The 18,080-nt window shown below is 43.2% G+C and overlaps 1 protein-coding gene across 1 annotated transcript in view; it reads right to left on the reverse strand.

Moving 5' to 3' along the window:
• The window catches only part of cped1 (cadherin-like and PC-esterase domain containing 1), a 345,650-nt gene extending 328,420 nt beyond the window's left edge, over nucleotides 1-17,230 (reverse strand). The window contains exon 1 of the mRNA XM_072485221.1: nucleotides 16,946-17,230. Within this exon, the coding sequence (XP_072341322.1) occupies nucleotides 16,946-17,218 (273 nt within the window). The 5' untranslated portion in view covers nucleotides 17,219-17,230. The remainder of the gene's footprint in view (nucleotides 1-16,945) is intronic.
• Nucleotides 17,231-18,080: the final 850 nt, after the last annotated feature.

Genomic DNA, 18,080 nt, shown 5'->3' on the forward strand with positions numbered 1-18,080 from the left:
GTTGAGGCTCCTTCTTTAAACGTTTTTAAGAAAAAGATAGATACCTTTCTAAAGAATAAAGGGATTCGGGGAGATGGTGTACGGGCCGAAGAGTGGAGCTGAGTCCACAAAGATCAGCCATGATCTCATTGAATGGTGGAGCAGGCTCGAGGGGCCAGATGGCCTACTCCTGTTCCTAGTTCTTATGTTCTTATGTGATCAAACCTGGGACCACGGCGCCGTGAGGCAGCAGGGGTAACCCACTGCGCCACTGTGCTGCCCTCAAGTCTGCCCGCCATTCAATCATGGCTGATATGTTTGTCATGCCCATTCTCCTGCCTTCTCCCCATAACCCCTTATTAATCAAGAACCTAACTATCTCTGTCTTAAAGACACACAGTGATGTGGCCTCCACAACCTTCTGTGGCAGAGTTCCACAGATTCACTAATTTCTGGCTGAAACACTTCCTCCTCATTTCAGTTTTAAAGGATCGTCCCTTTAGTCTGAGGCTATATCTCGGGTTCTAGTTTTTCCTACTAATGGAAACATCCTCTTCACGTCCACTCTACCTAGGCTTCTCAGTATCCTGTAATTTTCAATAAGATCCTCCCTCATCCATCTGAACTCCAACAAGTGCAGACCCAGAGTCCTCAAACAGTCCTCACATGACAATCTCTTCATTCCAGGGGTCATTCTTGTGAACCACTTCTGGACCCTTTCCAAGGCCAGCACATTCTTCCTGAGATCCATAGCCCAAAACTGCTCACAATATTCCAAATGGGGTCTGACCAGAGCCTTATACAGCCTCAGAAGTACATCCCTGGTCTTGTATTCTAGCCCTCATGACATGAATGCTAACATTGCATTTGTCTTCCTAACTGCCGACTGAACCTGCACGTTAACCTTGAGAGAATCTTGAACTCGGACTCCTAAATCCTTTTGTGCTTCTGATTTCCTAAGCCTTTTCCCATTTCGAAAATAGTCTACGCTTCCATTCCTCCTTTGAAAGTGCATAAACTCACACTTTTCCACATTGTATTCCATCTGCCACTTCTTTTCCCACTCTCCTAGCCTGCCCATGTCCTTCTGTAGCCCCCTGCTTCCTCAACACGACCTGTTCCTCTGCTTATTGCTGTGATTCATGCACAAGGACACAGAGATTGCCCTGGGCTGCAGCATTCTGCAGTCTCACTCCATTTAAATAATATTCTGCTTTTCTATTCTCCCGTCAAAGTGCACAACCTCAAATTTTGCCACATTATTTTTCAGCCACCAAACGTTTTCCCATAGTGTAAAGGGAAGAGAGGGTTTTTCTTCAAGTGTGGTCACAATACTTTTCGAGATGAGTATGTTTCTGGCACAATGGGAAGGAGACATTTCCAGATCTACTTCTTGCGAATGTCATCTGCGTCAGTATAGAAACATTTAGGGGGACAGTGATCTTTGAATCATATTTTTAGGTTCGCAATGGAAAAAGATAAGGAACAATCAGTATAAAAATAATTAATTGGGGGAGAGTCAGTTTCAGTGGTGTGAGGACAGACCTGGCCAAGTATGTTCAAATCAATTATTGGCAGACAAAAACGATAATGGGTTGCCTTTAGAGCGGAGATACGAACTTGTGCACAAAGGAGCATACAAATTAGGAGTACGAGTAGGCCACTCGGCCCCTCGAGCCTGTTCTGCCATTCAATAAGATCACAGCTGATTGTAACCACAACTCCACATTCCTGCCTACCCCCGATAACCTTTCACCTTCTTGGTGTCAAGAATCTCTCTCGCTCTGCCTTAAAAATATTCAAATATTCAGCTTACACTGTCTTTTGGGGTAGAGAATTCCAGAGACTCAAAACCCTCAGAACAAAGTATCTCCTCATCTCTACTGTCGTAAATTAGTGACCCGTTATTTTTAAACAGTGACCCCTAGTTATAGATTCTCCCAGAAGAGGAAACATCCTCTCCACATTCACCCTGTCAATACCCCTCAGGATCTTAAAAGTTTCAATCAAGTCGCCTCTTACTCTTCTATACTCTAACGATACAACCCTAATCTCTAACATTTCATCATAGGACAACCTGCCCATTCCTGGTATTGGTCTGTAAATTTTCCCTGAACTGCTTCCAAAGCATTTACATCTTTCCTTCAATAAGGAGACCACAGAATACTCCAGATGTGGCCTCACTAATGTCTTGCACAACTGAAGCATAACCTCTCTACTTCTGTAATCAGTTCTCCTCACACTAAACAACAACATTTTATTAGCTTTCCTAATTACTTGTCAGAGCTCTATGTGTTTCATGCACTAGGTCACCCAGATCCCTCTGTAACTCAGAGCTCTGCAATCTCTCACCATTTCGATAATAAGCTTTTTTATTCTTCCTGCCAAAATGGACAATTTCACATTTGCCCACATTTATACGCCATTTGCTAGATTTTTTTGCCCACTCACTTAACCTATCTATGTCCCTTTGTCGCCTTCTTGCGTCCTCGTTGCTTTCCCATCTTTCTTTGTGTCATCAGAAAGCTTAACTACACCTTCAGTCCCTTCATCCAAGTCATTTATGTACATTGAAAAAGGTTGGAGGCCCCAGCACTGATTCCTGAGGCACACCACTCATCACATCCTGCCAACCAGAAAACCACTCATTTGTGCCAACTGTTTCCTGTTAGCCAGCCCATCTTCAATCCATGCCAATATGTTATCCCTTAATTCCCCTTTGTACACCGCACATGTGGCTTCTTCAAAGAACTCCAATAAATTGGTTAAACCTGATTTCCCTTCCACAAAACCATGTTGATTCTGGCTGATGGCCTTGGATATTTCCAAGCGCCCTGCTAGAATATCTTTAATAATGTCTTCTATCATTTTCCCTATGGCCGATGTTAAGCTAACTGGCCTGTAGTTTCCAGCTGTCTGCCTCCATCCCTTTTTGAATAAAGAAGTTACATTTGCTATTTTCTAATCTCGTGGAACCCTCCCCGGATCTGGGGAATTTTGAAAAATTAACACCGACGCATCAACTATCTCACGAGCCACTTCTTTCGAGACCTCAGGGTGAAGTCTTTCTGGACCTAAGGATTTGTCAGCCCTCACCTTCAGATGAAGGAAGAGCAGGCAAAGAGCTTCTTCACACTTCGGCTACTGGGCAAAGTACTGAACAGTGTTTATGTGTTACGTGCAAGCTACTGGGATCAACACACTTTGCGCCATCTGTACGAATGTCCTCCAGGATCAGTGAACCTTTCTTGCGGGTCAGATGACTTTCTCAACTGCTTGGTTTGTGTATCATATCAAATCTGTTGCTTCTTAATGCAGTTAATATTAACATTATTTATATGTTTTTCTCTCCTATTTTGGCTGAATTGTGAATCCTAAACTTTAATTTACCTAACTGCAACATTTACAGATGACATAAAACTTGGGAGTATTGTGAACCGTGAGGAGGATAGTGATAGACTTCAAGAGGACGTGGAAGGGGCGGACATGTGTGGCAGATTAAATGTTTTGCAGAGGAAGCGTGCAGTGTTTTATTTTATTAGGCAGGACGAGGAGGCAATATAAAATAAAAGATACAATTCTAAAGAAATGGAAGATCAGAGGCAAATATGTACACAAAAGTGGAAGGGTAGGGTGAAAAACTAGCTCATTAAGGATTTGTGATCCTGGACTTTATAAATAGTGGCAGAGAATACAACAGCAAGGAGGTTACAGTGAACATGTATAAAATACAGCTTTGGCCTCAAATGGAGCATTGTATCCATTTCTAGGTACCACACTTGAGGATGAGAAGTCATCAGAATGGGTGCAGTAAAGTTTTACGGGATTGGTTCCAGGTTTGAGGAATTCAGTTCTCAGGCGATATGAGAGAAACTGTGGCTTTTCTCCTTAGAGGAGGACGAGGAGATTTGATAGAAATGATCAAATTCAAGGAGGTTCTGGAGAGAGTAGATAAGGAGAAACTACAGCCAATGGCAGAATGGTCAAGAACCAGGAAGAGAGCAATTTAAGCTGAATGGCAAAGAAAAGGCGATATGAGCAAAATCTCTTTTCTGCAGCAAGTGATTAGGATCTGGAATCCATTGGCTGAGAGAGTGATGGAGGCAGGTTCCATCAAGGCTTTCTGAAAGGAATTGGATTATTATCTGAAAAGAAATAAATTGCAAGGCTGTTAGGGAAGGTGTTGGGCGGTGGTGGGGAGGGGGGGGGGGTGTCCATGTATCAGCAAGTGCAAACTTTGGCAAATACATAGTTAAGCTAATTGCCATATTAATGGTTATTGGCTCAACCTCAGTATAAAGGAACATGACTGGAACAGTTTCTATGGGGAAATTATATGGAGTTTGCATCTCTGCTGAGCTAGGTGCAGAATAAACTTGCTGAAGGTAAAATACACACTGCTGTATTAATCCTCCATCATATACAAACAGTTAATATGACCAGGGAATGAGACGAGCTAGGTTGCTCTTACAGAGAGATGACACAAATAAGATGGTCTGAAAGGCCTCTTTCTGTGCAGTAACCATTTGATGATTCTATGGGTAGAATTTGATGCCTTTCCCTGAAGTATGTTTTGAGGGCTGTGGGGAAGTAATTAATCAGGTGGCATGGTGCCAGGTTTCTGCTTTTGCTCTGATTAAATCGGGAAGGGAATTCTCCTGGACGCCCTTTCCATCCCAATGCCAATTGAGGCTCTTAAGTGGGAAAATGATGCCCACTTAAAGACTTCATCCCGTCACTATCAGTATTCAAGTATTCAAGTAGCTGTCCAGTGGTGGATAGGGCAGTTGCCATGCATGGAGCTCAAAAAGGAAAACCCTGTCATGTTTTCACACGGTCTCCAAGATGTGGGGAGATGTCAGCCATTCACTTCCTGATCAAGGGATCAAGCACTGAGAAGTGGGGGGAGGGGAAGGAGGGTGGGGTGGCGGCCTCTGAGAGTCACCCCTTGCTCTTCCTTCTGACCCCCGTCCCCCGTTCCAGCCAACGATCCCTCACGCTGGGACTACCATCCTGCCCTCACTCACCTGTGGCCTGGTTCCCTCACTGAGCCTGGCCTCTGGTGGAGTCATGACCAGCAATTACAACCATGTCCCTGGCATGCAGACATCAATGAGGATCGGCTGGCCTCTGATTATGCACTCCCACATCAGGATGCTTGACAATGAGAATAGCCTGCCATAGCCCACTTAACATGACAGGCCTTCGCCAAAGAACATAAGAACATAAGAACCAGGAGCAGGAGTAGGCCATCTGGCCCCTCGAGCCTGCTCCACCATTCAATGAGATCATGGCTGATCTTTTGTGGACTCAGCTCCACTTTCCAGCCCGAACACCATAACCCTTAATCCCTTTATTCTTCAAAAAACTATCTATCTTTATCTTAAAAACATTTAATGAAGGAGCCTCAACTGCTTCACTGGGCAAGGAATTCCAGAGATTCACAACCCTTTGGGTGAAGAAGTTCCTCTTAAACTCAGTCCTAACTCTACTTCCCCTTATTTTGAGGCTATGCCCCCTAGTTCTGCTTTCACCCGCCAGTGGAAACAACCTGCCCGCATCTATCCTATCTATTCCCTTCATAATTTTATATGTTTATATAAGATCCTACCTCATCCTTCTAAATTCCAACGAGTACAGTCTACTCAACCTCTCCTCGTAATCCAACCCCTTCAGCTCTGGGATTAACCTAGTGAATCTCCTCTGCACACCCTCCAGCACCAGTACGTCATTTCTCAGGTAAGGAGACCAAAACTGAACACAATACTCCAGGTGTGGCCTCACTAACACCTTATACAATTGCAGCAGAATCTCCCTAGTCTTAAACTCCATCCCTCTAGCAATGAAGGACACAATTCCATTCGCCTTCTTAATCACCTGTTGCACCTGTAAACCAACTTTTTGTGACTCATGCACTAGCACACCCAGGTCTCTCTGCACAGCAGCATGTTTTAATATTTTTTCATTTAAATAATAATCCTTTTAGCTGTTATTCCAACCAAAATGGATAACCTCACATTTGTCAACATTGTATTCCAGCTGCCAGACCCTAGCCAATTCACTTAACCTATCCAAATCCCTCTGCAGACTTCCAGTATCCTCTGCACTTTTTGCTTAGTGTCGTCTGCAAACTTGGACTCATTGCCCTTGGTCCCCAACTCCAAATCATCTATGTAAATTGTGAACAATTGTGGGCCCAACACTGATCCCTGAGGGACACCACTAGCTACTGGAAGTAAGTGACCCTGGTCTTTGGCCAGCTCTCCTGCCAATAGGTGAGACTTCTTGTTGTCTAGATTAAATTCCACCCCATGATTCTATGATATCTACGCTCCTCTAATTCGGGCCTTTTGAGCATTCTGGATTTTTCCTTTCCAACATTGGTCGTCATGTCTTCAGCTTCCTGGATCCTAAGCTCTGGAATTCTCTCCCTAAATTTATCTGCCTCTGTTCCCTCCCCGAAGAGGCTCATTGTAGTGAAACCATGCTTTATGAAAAATTATTTTATGAATTTACTGACTGGACACCACCAGTGGCATTTTTAGGAAACCTAACGCCATAATTCAATGACTTGAAATCACAGTTCAAGCTGGCTGCACATTTGCACCACTGTGCCTCTGAAACTCCAAAGCCACTGAATCAGAGGCTACTGTCTGCAAGAGCATTCTCTCAGGGAAATGTGGATGAACCTCGCCTTCTGTCCCCATTGCAGGACACCCAGTCTCAACTGGGTGGTGAACCTGCATTAGATGTAATCACTTCAGACAAGGGACTCTCTGGCTGAGAGGAATTCCCAGCCATAACCTAGTCAGGATACCTCAGGAACACAATAGCCATGGACATTTGGGTCACTGGGCAGTTGGAGAGGGAGGGTTATGTGACAAGCCAACTAACCCTTTGGTGTATTTCAGCACCTGTTTTTCTCTGCTGGACAGAGCACAAGCACAAGATGCTGAAAAAGCAAGATTCCAGTGTGAGTCCCTCGGGCTCTCTCTCTCTCTCCAGGCAGTTTGCAAGTTTCAAGCCCTATATGCCGCGGACAGAAATTTGAGAAAGAATTCAACTGGGCAGCTGCTGTCTTTAGAAGAAAAGACAAATTGTCCGCTACATCTTTAAACCACCAACTCCACATTGACCCAGAATGACCATCAAGTTCGGCTCGAGGAGAGTCAAGCCACCAACCTTCAAGAACTGTAATCCCCTTGACCTGCATGAACTTTAAATTACTTAATCTACCTTCCCACTCTGTGATCACACTGTGAGTGTGAACTTGAGTGTGTTTGTGTGTGAAAGTCAAAACATTTTCAATATTTCTCTTAGACCTGGTTAAGTACAATGAAAGAAAATCCATCTCTGTGTGTCCTTTATAGTCACTGCACGTTAACAGTTAGACCTTCATTAAACTGGCAAGTACAACCTTTTAAAAAAAACTGTTGTGGTCAAACGGGGAATGGAGAAAGAGGGGAGCCATTTAACTCCCCCCGATTTTAACGCTCCTTAAAACCTCTCTTGACCAAGACTGTGGCCATCTGCCCTCATGACAAATTATACGCATTTGTCAAACTTTGCTTTATAAATCTTCTGTGATGGACCATCTAACGTTTTATGAAGTTAAACCACTATATGCCTCACAGCGCTGAGGTCCCATGTTCGATCCCAGCCCTGTGTCACTGTCCGTGTGGAGTTTGCACATTCTCCCCGTGTCTGTGTGGGTCTCACCCCCACAACCCAAAGATGTGCAGGTTAGGTGGATTGGCCACGCTAAATTGCCCCTTAATTGGGAAAAAAAGAATTGGATACTCTAAATTAATAAAAAGTTAAACCACTGTATAAATTCGAGTTGTTGATGCCATAAATACAAAAGTAGTGTAACAATTTTTATTTAAAAAGGTCAGAAGGAATGACTGTGGTGTGAATAACATTTCCTTTTTTATGCGCTGGCCATTCTAATTTCATGGAACCAAACTTTCACCTGAAACACAAAAGACCTTAGGGGATGGCAGAAATACCTTATGCTTGCCTCAAAATGGGGTACTCTTCACAAGCTTACATAGAAAGCGGTTTCAATCTTTGTCATAGGATCTGTTCATGACGGGCTCAAGAACAAAGGTCTCCTGTGCCACTGAGTGGGATGAACTATTTCAGATGCTTGCTGCAATGTGCCCTTTATGCCCCTTAAACATTTGTCTACACTGGAGTGGTAAATCTCTGTAACAAATACAGACGTACATATTCTTGAACAAGCTACTGTCCTGTATTCTTTTGTTACTCTTCATTACGTTGTTAGTGCATGTGAATAATATGATCACATTTTGGACCACAACCAAATATAAGTGTCCAATGTGACTGTCACACAACAAGCCTGATGACTCAATCATATGGCTGCCACACAAAAGGTCCACCATATCTAACACTAAATTAAGTTCTTATCTAATCGAACGTCACTGTTCCAGCATGTCTGATCCTTGTGTATTTTTTAACGTTATCCCATTTATGATGTTTCATACAATCATTCTACTACAACTCATAGCTTCAACTGATCAGTCATCAGCACCAATGAATAAAAGTTACTACTGCACTTTTTGAAGTAGCTCCGAAGTGACAAACCACGGACAAAAAATTAGATTTCAATAACACCTGATACTGTAAATAAGAGCATAATTAGCAATTCACTTTTCTCCAAGTTTAATTTATCCATCCACAAACTCATCTGAAACATGACATATGACATGATCACTGCTGATACATCCAATGGTCTATCGCAAAATCCTATGTAAACACAGACACCGGTTCATATTCTTTGAAATGAACCTGAGGACATATTCACGACAATTAAGACTGTTATTCTTTTATTGAGATCCCAACTGAGTTCTGGGTAGTATTTATTTCAGACGTTTCAGATTTAACCTGCACAAAATACACAAATTTAAAACTAAGTGAACTACAATGGTTTAATACAACTGTTAGCATGTTAATATAAATAATAAACATTTTCTTGTCCAGTAATTAATGTACCCGGTTTAATAAACCATGAGTGTTTGAAAATAAAACCATAAGCCAATTAATTGCAGAAATGATTGTCTATTCTGGAGCATCACTTCACAGGAATAGGACACATATAAGTTCATAAGATATAGGAGCAGAATTAGGCCATTCGGCCCATCGAGTCTGCTCCACCATTCGATCATGGCTGATTTCATCCTGGCCTTAACTCCACCGTCCTGCCCGTTCTCCATAAACCTTCAACCTATTACCAATTAAAAATCTGTCTAACTCCTCCTTAAATTTACTCACTGTCCCAGCATCCACTACACTCTGGGGTAGAGAATTCCACAGATTCACAACCCTTTGGGAGAAGTAGGTTCTCCTCAACTCTGTTTTAAATTTGCTACTTTTTATCCTAAGTTTGTGACCTCTCATTGTAGAATGCCTCACAAGAGGAAGCATCTACTCCACGTCTACTTTATCCATATCTTTTATCGTTCATATACCTCAATTTGATCTCCCCTCATTCTTCTGAACTCTAAAAGAGTCTAGGCCTAAACTGCTCAATCTTGCTTCATAAGACAAACCCCGGGCGCAATGGCCCAGTGGTTAGAACTCCTGCCTCACAATGCCCAGGACCCAGGTTACATTCCGGCCTTGGGTCACTGTCTGTGTGGAGTTTGTACATTCTCCCCGTGTCTTTACATTCCCCTACCGATAAGGTTCACCAGTCACATTTTAGAGATGCTTTAACGTAGTTTATAAAACCACTTTTTCCTTTAAGTTCCTTCCACGTCTCTGCCCACTTTTCGTTATATAATTAATCCAGGTACTCCAGTTTCCTCCCGCAGGGTAGGTGGATCGGCCGTGCTGAATTGCTTCTTGGTGGCAAGGGATGTGCAGGTTAGGTTGCAGAGATGGGGCAGGTGGAATGCTCATTTGAAGGTTTGGTGTAGACTCGATGGGCTGAATGGCCTCCTTCTGTACTGTAGGGATTCTGTGATTCATCATCTCTAGAATCAATCTAGTGATCCTCCTCTGAACTGCCTCCAATGCTGCTACATCTTTCCTCAAATAAGGGGACCAAAATGGTACACAATACTCCATGTGTGGTCTCACTAATGCCATGTACAGTTGCAACGACGCTTCCTTACCTTTATACACTATTCTTTTAGCTTTACGGACCTAACTGACAGTTTTTATTATTCTATCGCTGCTGGACTCTCTGCCTTTTTCTCAATGATGACCCGACTGGCATGGCTCTTGACTTCTCACATGGTAAGTTGGTGTGAAAGAACAGACGAATTCTTCAAGAAAGAAATGCTGCACATTATTCAATGAATTTGGAATAATTTTAAATGATTCCCAATTTTTTTTTTTTAACTAACAAGCAATCGATTCACCTTCACAAATTCTATTAGCTTTCAAAAATTCCAATTACTACAAATTGCTGGTAAGAATAGATATTCAAAATTCTAATCTGAAATTAATTATTCTATTTTTTATATTGTATAGAAGTGTGGGGAATCAAAACAGGCCATAAATGGTCTCCTATTCTGCAAGGGTTCAAAACTGCCAACATTTATAAATGTGCTTAAACTTATAGATACATCCCCACCACTTTAAAAAATGTATGTAATTTTATAATAAGAATTCGACATCAAAATGAATTCCATTTTGAAAATGCACTACTATTATGAAAGGTAACTTAACCCCAATATTCCAATTCATGCCTTAATATATTGGTCATTATGAACATTAAACGGTACTAAATTAGTTCCGACTTCGAACCAAAAAGATTTAATAAATCTTGCGGTCTCAAATCTTGATGCTGAAATCAGCATGAATCTCAAATCCATTTGAAATTGGAATATTTTATTTTCTGGCCTGGATAGACAGCACACACAATGCCACATCAGAAAGCTGTTGAGTACAATGTTTATTCCACAAGAGAAAGTTAGGTCAGGAATGGATTACAGATGTTTCCAGCTATAGAACAAACATTCTATTCAACAGCTCCCTCGGCAGCATCTATGTAAACATGCAAGTTTCAATTTCAAATATTACCAGTCAATCCCTCATGCCACTGCACTCAGCAAGTCGGGGAATATGGTCACTCTCTTCCACTGATGCAGTAGATTCTTTGTTTTTCTCTCTTTTTTTCTCTTCTCCCCAAACTCTCTCTCGTAGAACCGCACCACCCATCGCTCCCCCCACCTCAGCACCATCACAAACAAAGCGCTTTTTGCTTTGCTCTCTGTTTTATCCTGTTGTTGTTACTTTTTATGTGGGAGGTAATGAGTAGCATATTGTGCGGTGGGCTAAGTTACCATCAACAGCTCCAGGATGCATTCAGAGTATAGATTATGGGGAAAGGTGGTTTTCAGCATTTCCAATTCCATCCGCTCCCACTGTTTATGCTCCCCCACCCCCATTCCCTCATTCTTAGAACAACATCTGCTGCCACTCCAAAGCATCATTTTCTCACTATCCACTCCCCTTCCTGCTACAATAGAGATATGCTGTATATTTGGCATGTTTATTTTTTGTGTGCTTTCTGTGGCAGTTTTCAGTATTAATGGTGTCCAATTGTGTACTGATAAGCAAAATATGCACAGTCCGTTGTCATAGTGACAGACAATCCATCAAGTGTTGCAATGATGTTATCCTGCATTAGTTACACAGTGCCAGTGTGCTTTGCTTATGATGTGATGCCACAGAGAGACCAGTGGCATTTACATGAAACCAGCTGCTGTGGTTACCATTGACATTTGCTGGTGACTTTTAAGTGCCTAGCAGTTCGTTCCTTCTCTAGCAGCTGCTGTTTAACCAAAGTGGAAATATGGGAACGCAATGAGGAAATTCCATTCAGCACATTGAAGAAAGAACTTGCAAATTGTACAGAAACTTTCCCAATTTCAGCATGTTCTCAAACCTTTACATGATGTGGTGTCTAGAAACAGAGCAGACAACCTGAATGGAGAAAACTCTCACCAAAGCAAAGAAATACATGACATAAAAGATGGAACGGATTTTGATGTATTAACAGCAACGAGGATGTAGTTGCAGGGTAAAACTTACAGCCGCTTCTGACATCCACACATGCACAATTACTGATATGCAACTCCAACACAGAATGCACTGTTGCAGTCCTCGTGAGTAGAATCTGCACAGCAATGTTTTGCCGCAAACCTCGGCTAATTATTCATTATTGCAAGAAAGATCGATGAAAACAGTAAGCCTTGTTCAATCATGAGTAACTATTTTTAGGGGTATAGTAAATCAAGTGATTGTCTAACATCTCTTCCGGACCCTGATAAATCTAATTTTGCAGATGTGGAGTCACATTCCCTCAGAATAAAATTAATGTTACATTTTTTTGTGTGTTTGGCTCTTTTATTTCTTTCCTTTAATCCCATGTGTATGACCCAACCTTTATTTTGCATCATGTACATTTACAAATGTAATTTATGCTTTCTGGTTTTTTTTACTTCCTGTTTTTCTATCTGTGAGGATTCTTCAATCTGATTGGTTGAACAGCTTCCCTGCTACTTACCTTGCTCAGAGATGCCCTGGAGAGGATGCTGAAGTCAAACAGATGCTGGAAGAGTAGAAATCTGCACTGACAACTGCTGAAAATCCATGGTTAACTATATGCATAGTGAATGGCAAAAATCCAGGTCATGATACTTTAGTTACTGGTCAAGGCACATATGTTGAGCAATGATCCTATGCCCCTGTCCAATTGCACGGTTGGGACTTTTTACCCCCATCTAACAGGATAGGCCCTCAATTTAATGTTCTATACTTTCAAAGCACTTTACTTTTTATGGATTGTATCAACATTTTAAAGCTTCTCATAATAGGTCCTAAAAAGTTATCAATTGAATCAAACGTATTCTTTATTGTACTTGATAACATGACTGATATATGAAAAGTTGAATTAATAAATTCAATTAACTTTTTAAAATTTGGAATTTAAAATTAATCTCAGGAATGGTGACCATAAAGCTATCATCGATAGTCATAAAAATCCATCTGATTCACTAATTTTAGGGAAAGAAATCTGCTGTCCTTACCTGGTCAACGTGTGACTCCAGACCCAAAACAATGTGGTTGACTCGTAACTGCTCTCAAGGGCATTTAGGAATGGGCAGAAAATGCTGGCTAGCCTTGCCAGTGAGGGCCACAGGCCATGAAAGAATTTTTTAAAAGTTTGTGCCTGCAAAATTTGAACTCCTCAATTTATATTTATTCCTACATCCTAAATTTTCAAATCTAACCAGTCAAAAAAATTAATTCTACCGATCTCTAGTTTTGAATGAAGAGCAATTAAGCAACTTTGCTTGGTATTCAATTCAGAGTTAATTATCTCTGCCTCTTTGCAATTCAAAAGTGTTGGGACATCTCCCCCAAATTGGCATTTCTATAATGAAAACATGCTCAATTCTGACACTCTCTTCACACTAGCTTAGAGCCCTGGGTCCTGGAATCGTCCCTGCTGTTGCTCTTCATGTCTTAGCAATGTTTTGACATCCTTTAGAAGGCAGGTGTTTGTGTATACAGAAACACAAACAACAGATTACTAAGGCAAAACCACTATGAATGCTTCATAATCATATTGGACTCATTTTCTTTTACCAGTTATGATAATGAACACCCTTCCTTTCCTTGAATTTTCAGAATCAGATTTATCCATGTGAAAACGTAATGCATTTCCTCTACTTGACATGTGGCTACACAGTTGGACGCAATCATCAATGTTTGTAGTGTTACAAAAGGTACTCTCTTACATATCATTTATCATCAATGTAAATAGTTTTCAACATTTCTTTGTGGGGTCTACCTTTTAGGGACCATCCCAATATTGACACATTCCAACGACATGTAACCCTTATTTCCAAAAGACAGTGTTAGCTACTCAAACAAAACAATACTATCACTGAGAATTTTTTTACACTAACAACATTTTAGTAAGTCAGCAAATCCAGAAATCTGATCCAACAGAAAACACATAACTTTGTGATCCTTTTGCAATTTCCCTCGGGCTCGACAAACCTCATCTGTAGTTATTAAGAAACCCTTTGTATGATCTTATGATATTCCTACAAAATCCATTATGACTGCTTCGTATATAGCACTCAGAAGAGCAATCGGATTCAATAAGTTCCCCGTGAACGCTTTATTTACTTCCCAATGCGGGCTAATTAGTGTGCATCTAAGTTCTTGTCTAATGTGTGAGATAACATTGACAGCCTTAGGTTCTCAGTACAAGACCTAAACATGAGACCCTGAAATGTTACGACATCACCAATAATCATAAAATCATCGAATCCCTACTGTTCAGAACGAGGCCATTTGACCCATCGAGTCTGCACCGACCCTTTAAAGGAACACCCTACTAAGCCCACTCCCTGTTCTATCCCCATAACCCCACCTAACCTTTGGACACTGAGGGGCAATTTAACATGGCCAATCCACCTAACCTGCACATCTTTCGACTGTGTGAGGAAACCAGAGGAAACCCACGCAGACACAGGGAGAAAGTGCAAACTCCACACAGTCACGGAAGGCCGGAATTGAACCCAGGTCCCTGGTGATGTGAGGCAGCTGTACCACCGTGCCACCCGCTGGTGAGGTTCTTATTGTATGAACTAAGAACAAATCCTGTCTTTAAATTATAACTATTTATTACATGGAGTTAATGGGCACGTATTATATAAATGCATAGACTTGGAAGTCAAATATAGAACTGTTCCAATATCTAGCACAGGTAGTGTCTGCTCATCAGACAAACAAGTGCTGACACACTCGGTTAAATACTACCCTTTTACACCCCATCTACCCCCATTCAAACCTAGACCATAGTGCAAGGGAGAATATACATCTCTGTGACTTTTAAGTGTCCCAGAAAAAACCTATCTTGGATAATTTCAATTCAGTTTCTAGTGATTATAGACCAATGACTGGTGACTGCCCACAGTTTAACAATAATTGCCAACCCTACTTGGAAATTCTCGAATTAAGTGGTGTGAAATCCTGTAATGGTGAGCACAAAAATATTAGGGGTAGCCCCGAAAATAAACTGGATGAATTCTTAACAGACAGTTGTTTAATTTGACTGTGATATGGAAACCATTATTTACTCAGATATAAATATTCTCTTTTTTCACATACCCTCTATGTGATAAAGCATTTCTAATTTAAGAATCTAAATTAAAGGACACCTGATTTAAAAGGAATAAGACATAAGAGATATACCCAGAGATAATTATTTACTACAAAAAAAGGGTTGTTACATAGGAACACAGGAATCAGAAGCAGAAGTAGGCAATTCAGCCCTTCGAGCCTGTTCCGTCATTCAATCAGATTATGGCTGATCTCTTCCTGGTCTCAAATCCACCTCCCCACCTGTTCACTTTTTAACACGTTTGTGATCAGAAATGTTTCTTTGTCCATCTTGAAACCATTTAATGACTCTGATTCCACCTCACTATGGGACAAATTCACCACCCTCTACGAGAGGTTGTTCCTCCTCATCTCAGTTATAAATCTACCGCCTCTCAACCTATATCCGTGACCTCTCAATCTAGATTGCCCCACAAGGGGGAATATTTGGTCTATGTTTACTTTATCAATCTCTTTTAGGATTTTGTACACCTCGATCAGATCCCCTCTCATCCTTCTAAACTCCAGCAAGTTTAAGGCCAAACTGTATAATCTCTCCACATACGTCAACCCTTTCATCCCTGGAATCAATTTGGTGAACCTCCTCTGAACTGCCTCCAATGCCACCACATCCTTCCCCAAATAAGGAGACCAAAACTGGACACAATACTCCAGATGTGGTCTCACCAAACACCCTATACAATTGCAACAACACTTCTCTACTTTTATACTCCAGTCCTTTTGCAATAAATGCTAACATTACATTTGCCTTTTTTATTACATTTTGTACCTGTGTACTGGCTTTCTGTGATTCATGAACAAAGACGCATTTTGAATCTGCTTTTTGATAATATTTTTCAGTCCAAAATTGATAACCTCAAACTTGTTAATAAGGAACAAAAAAATACTGGCGGTAATAAGTTCCACAGTTGTACTGTACTGAGAAATGGAATACCTGTGTGCGTAACATTTCAGATTGAACAAGTTGCACCTACTTTCTCATTTACAGTAAGGTGCCAATCTCCAAAATACTTTTTCACCCAACTAGTGCTTCGGGTGTGGGGGAGGCAGGTTCGGATCGAGACATTCAAGAGGGTGTTAGATGATTATTTGAATTGAAACAATGTGCAGGGGGGTACGGGAAAAAGGCAGGGGAAGGGCACTAAGTCACGATGCTCCTCTGGGGCTGTGACAATTCTGTGATTCCCGTGCACTCTGAACAGGGTGCTGTCCATTTGGAGCCTCCTGACCTCTCCACTCGTAAAAAGCTACTGGAGGTTGTTGCAATGGGCTAATTGGAAGGATTGATCATGTATCACTTCCCGAGTTTAGTATCAGATCACTAACAGATGCACACTTTAAAGCTGCGTTTCCCCCACACTGCGTGAACTCTTGAACCGGGTCCTGGAACATCCGCTGGTTGGAAGTGTTTCATCGTGTCCAGCGCTAAAAATAAGTTAAAAGGCAAAAAGAAACCTCTCTCCCCCTCCCCAATCGAGGGCTGTTGTCAACTCCTAACTCCACAGGTTCTGTCTACTTCGTCTTTCATCGCCTCCTTCCTGACATGCATTTGAGCTTAAAACAGCAAGTCAGAAAACTGCAACAGAACCTATCCGTTTCCCAGAGTCTGAAAGTTTTCCAAATGGGAAACTGTTGCACTCCGACAGAAAGACCAGTGCCATTATATAGTGGCTTTTTTCAAAGTCCCAAATCTGAAACAGGAGATTGGCCGCTTTACAAACACTCTCTGATACAAATCTCTCTCTCTCAAACACACACATGCACAGTCAAAGCAATGAGTAACTATTCGCACCTGGATTAGTCGGAGAAGCTGATCCAGACCAGCAGGTCCCGGTTGACAGTGTGTGTCTCTCTCGGATGCTCTTTCCCCATTCCCTGGCAGTTGTGTGCACTGTTTGCAGGCAGGCTGGCGGAGCAGGAGGGAGCCCAGGGTGCCGGCTCGCAGTCGCAACACGGTCAGGGTCGGGTACACCAGGCACACGCCGATCGCCGCCACCAACACCAAAGGGCGAGGGGGGCATCCGAACGGGCGGCAGCGCAGCCGAGTTTGGCGAACACACAGCATCGTCCCAACTGCAGCAGCGCCCCGGCCCCAGCACCACCGGACAGACCCCCAGCCCTGGACCCACCCCCAGCCCAAAACCCAGCCCCACCCCCAGACCCACTCCCACCTCCACCCCCAGCACCGGACCGAGACCCCCAGCCCTGGACCCACCCCCGACCCACTCCACTCCACTCCCAACTCCACTCCCAGCCCCGCCCCCAGACCCACTCCCACCTCCACCCCCAGCCCCAAACGCAGCCCCACCCCCAGACCCACTCCCACCTCCACCCCCAGCCCCAGCCCTGGACCCACCCACAGACCCACCCCCAGCCCCAAACCCAGCCCCACCCCAGACCCACTCCCACCTCCACCCCCAGCCTCAAACCCAGCCCCACCCTCAGACCCACTCCCAACTCCACCCCCAGCCCCAGCCCTGGACCCACCACCAGCCCCAAACCCACCCCACCCCCAGACCCATTCCCAGCCCCAAAACCAGCCCCACCCCAGATCCACCCCTAGACCTACCCCCAGACCCACCCCAGACCTACTCCTAGACCCACCCCTAGACACACCCCCAGCCCCAGACCCACTTCCAGCCCCAAACCCAGCTTCAACCCCACCCCCAGACCCACTACCAGCCCCACTCACAGACCCACCCCCAAACCCACCCCCACCCCCAGACCCACTCCCAGACCCACCCCCAGACCCACTCCCACCCCCAGACCCACCCCTAGACCCACTCCCACCCCCAGACCCACCCCTAGACCCACTCCCACCCCCAGACCCACCCCTAGACCCACTCCCACCCCCAGCCCCACCCCCAGACCCACTCCCAGCCCCACCCTAGATCCACTCCCAGACCCACCCCCAGACCCACCCCCAG

This window comes from Scyliorhinus torazame, chromosome 19 (genome assembly GCF_047496885.1).
Source record: "Scyliorhinus torazame isolate Kashiwa2021f chromosome 19, sScyTor2.1, whole genome shotgun sequence".
Classification (NCBI taxonomy): domain Eukaryota; kingdom Metazoa; phylum Chordata; class Chondrichthyes; order Carcharhiniformes; family Scyliorhinidae; genus Scyliorhinus; species Scyliorhinus torazame.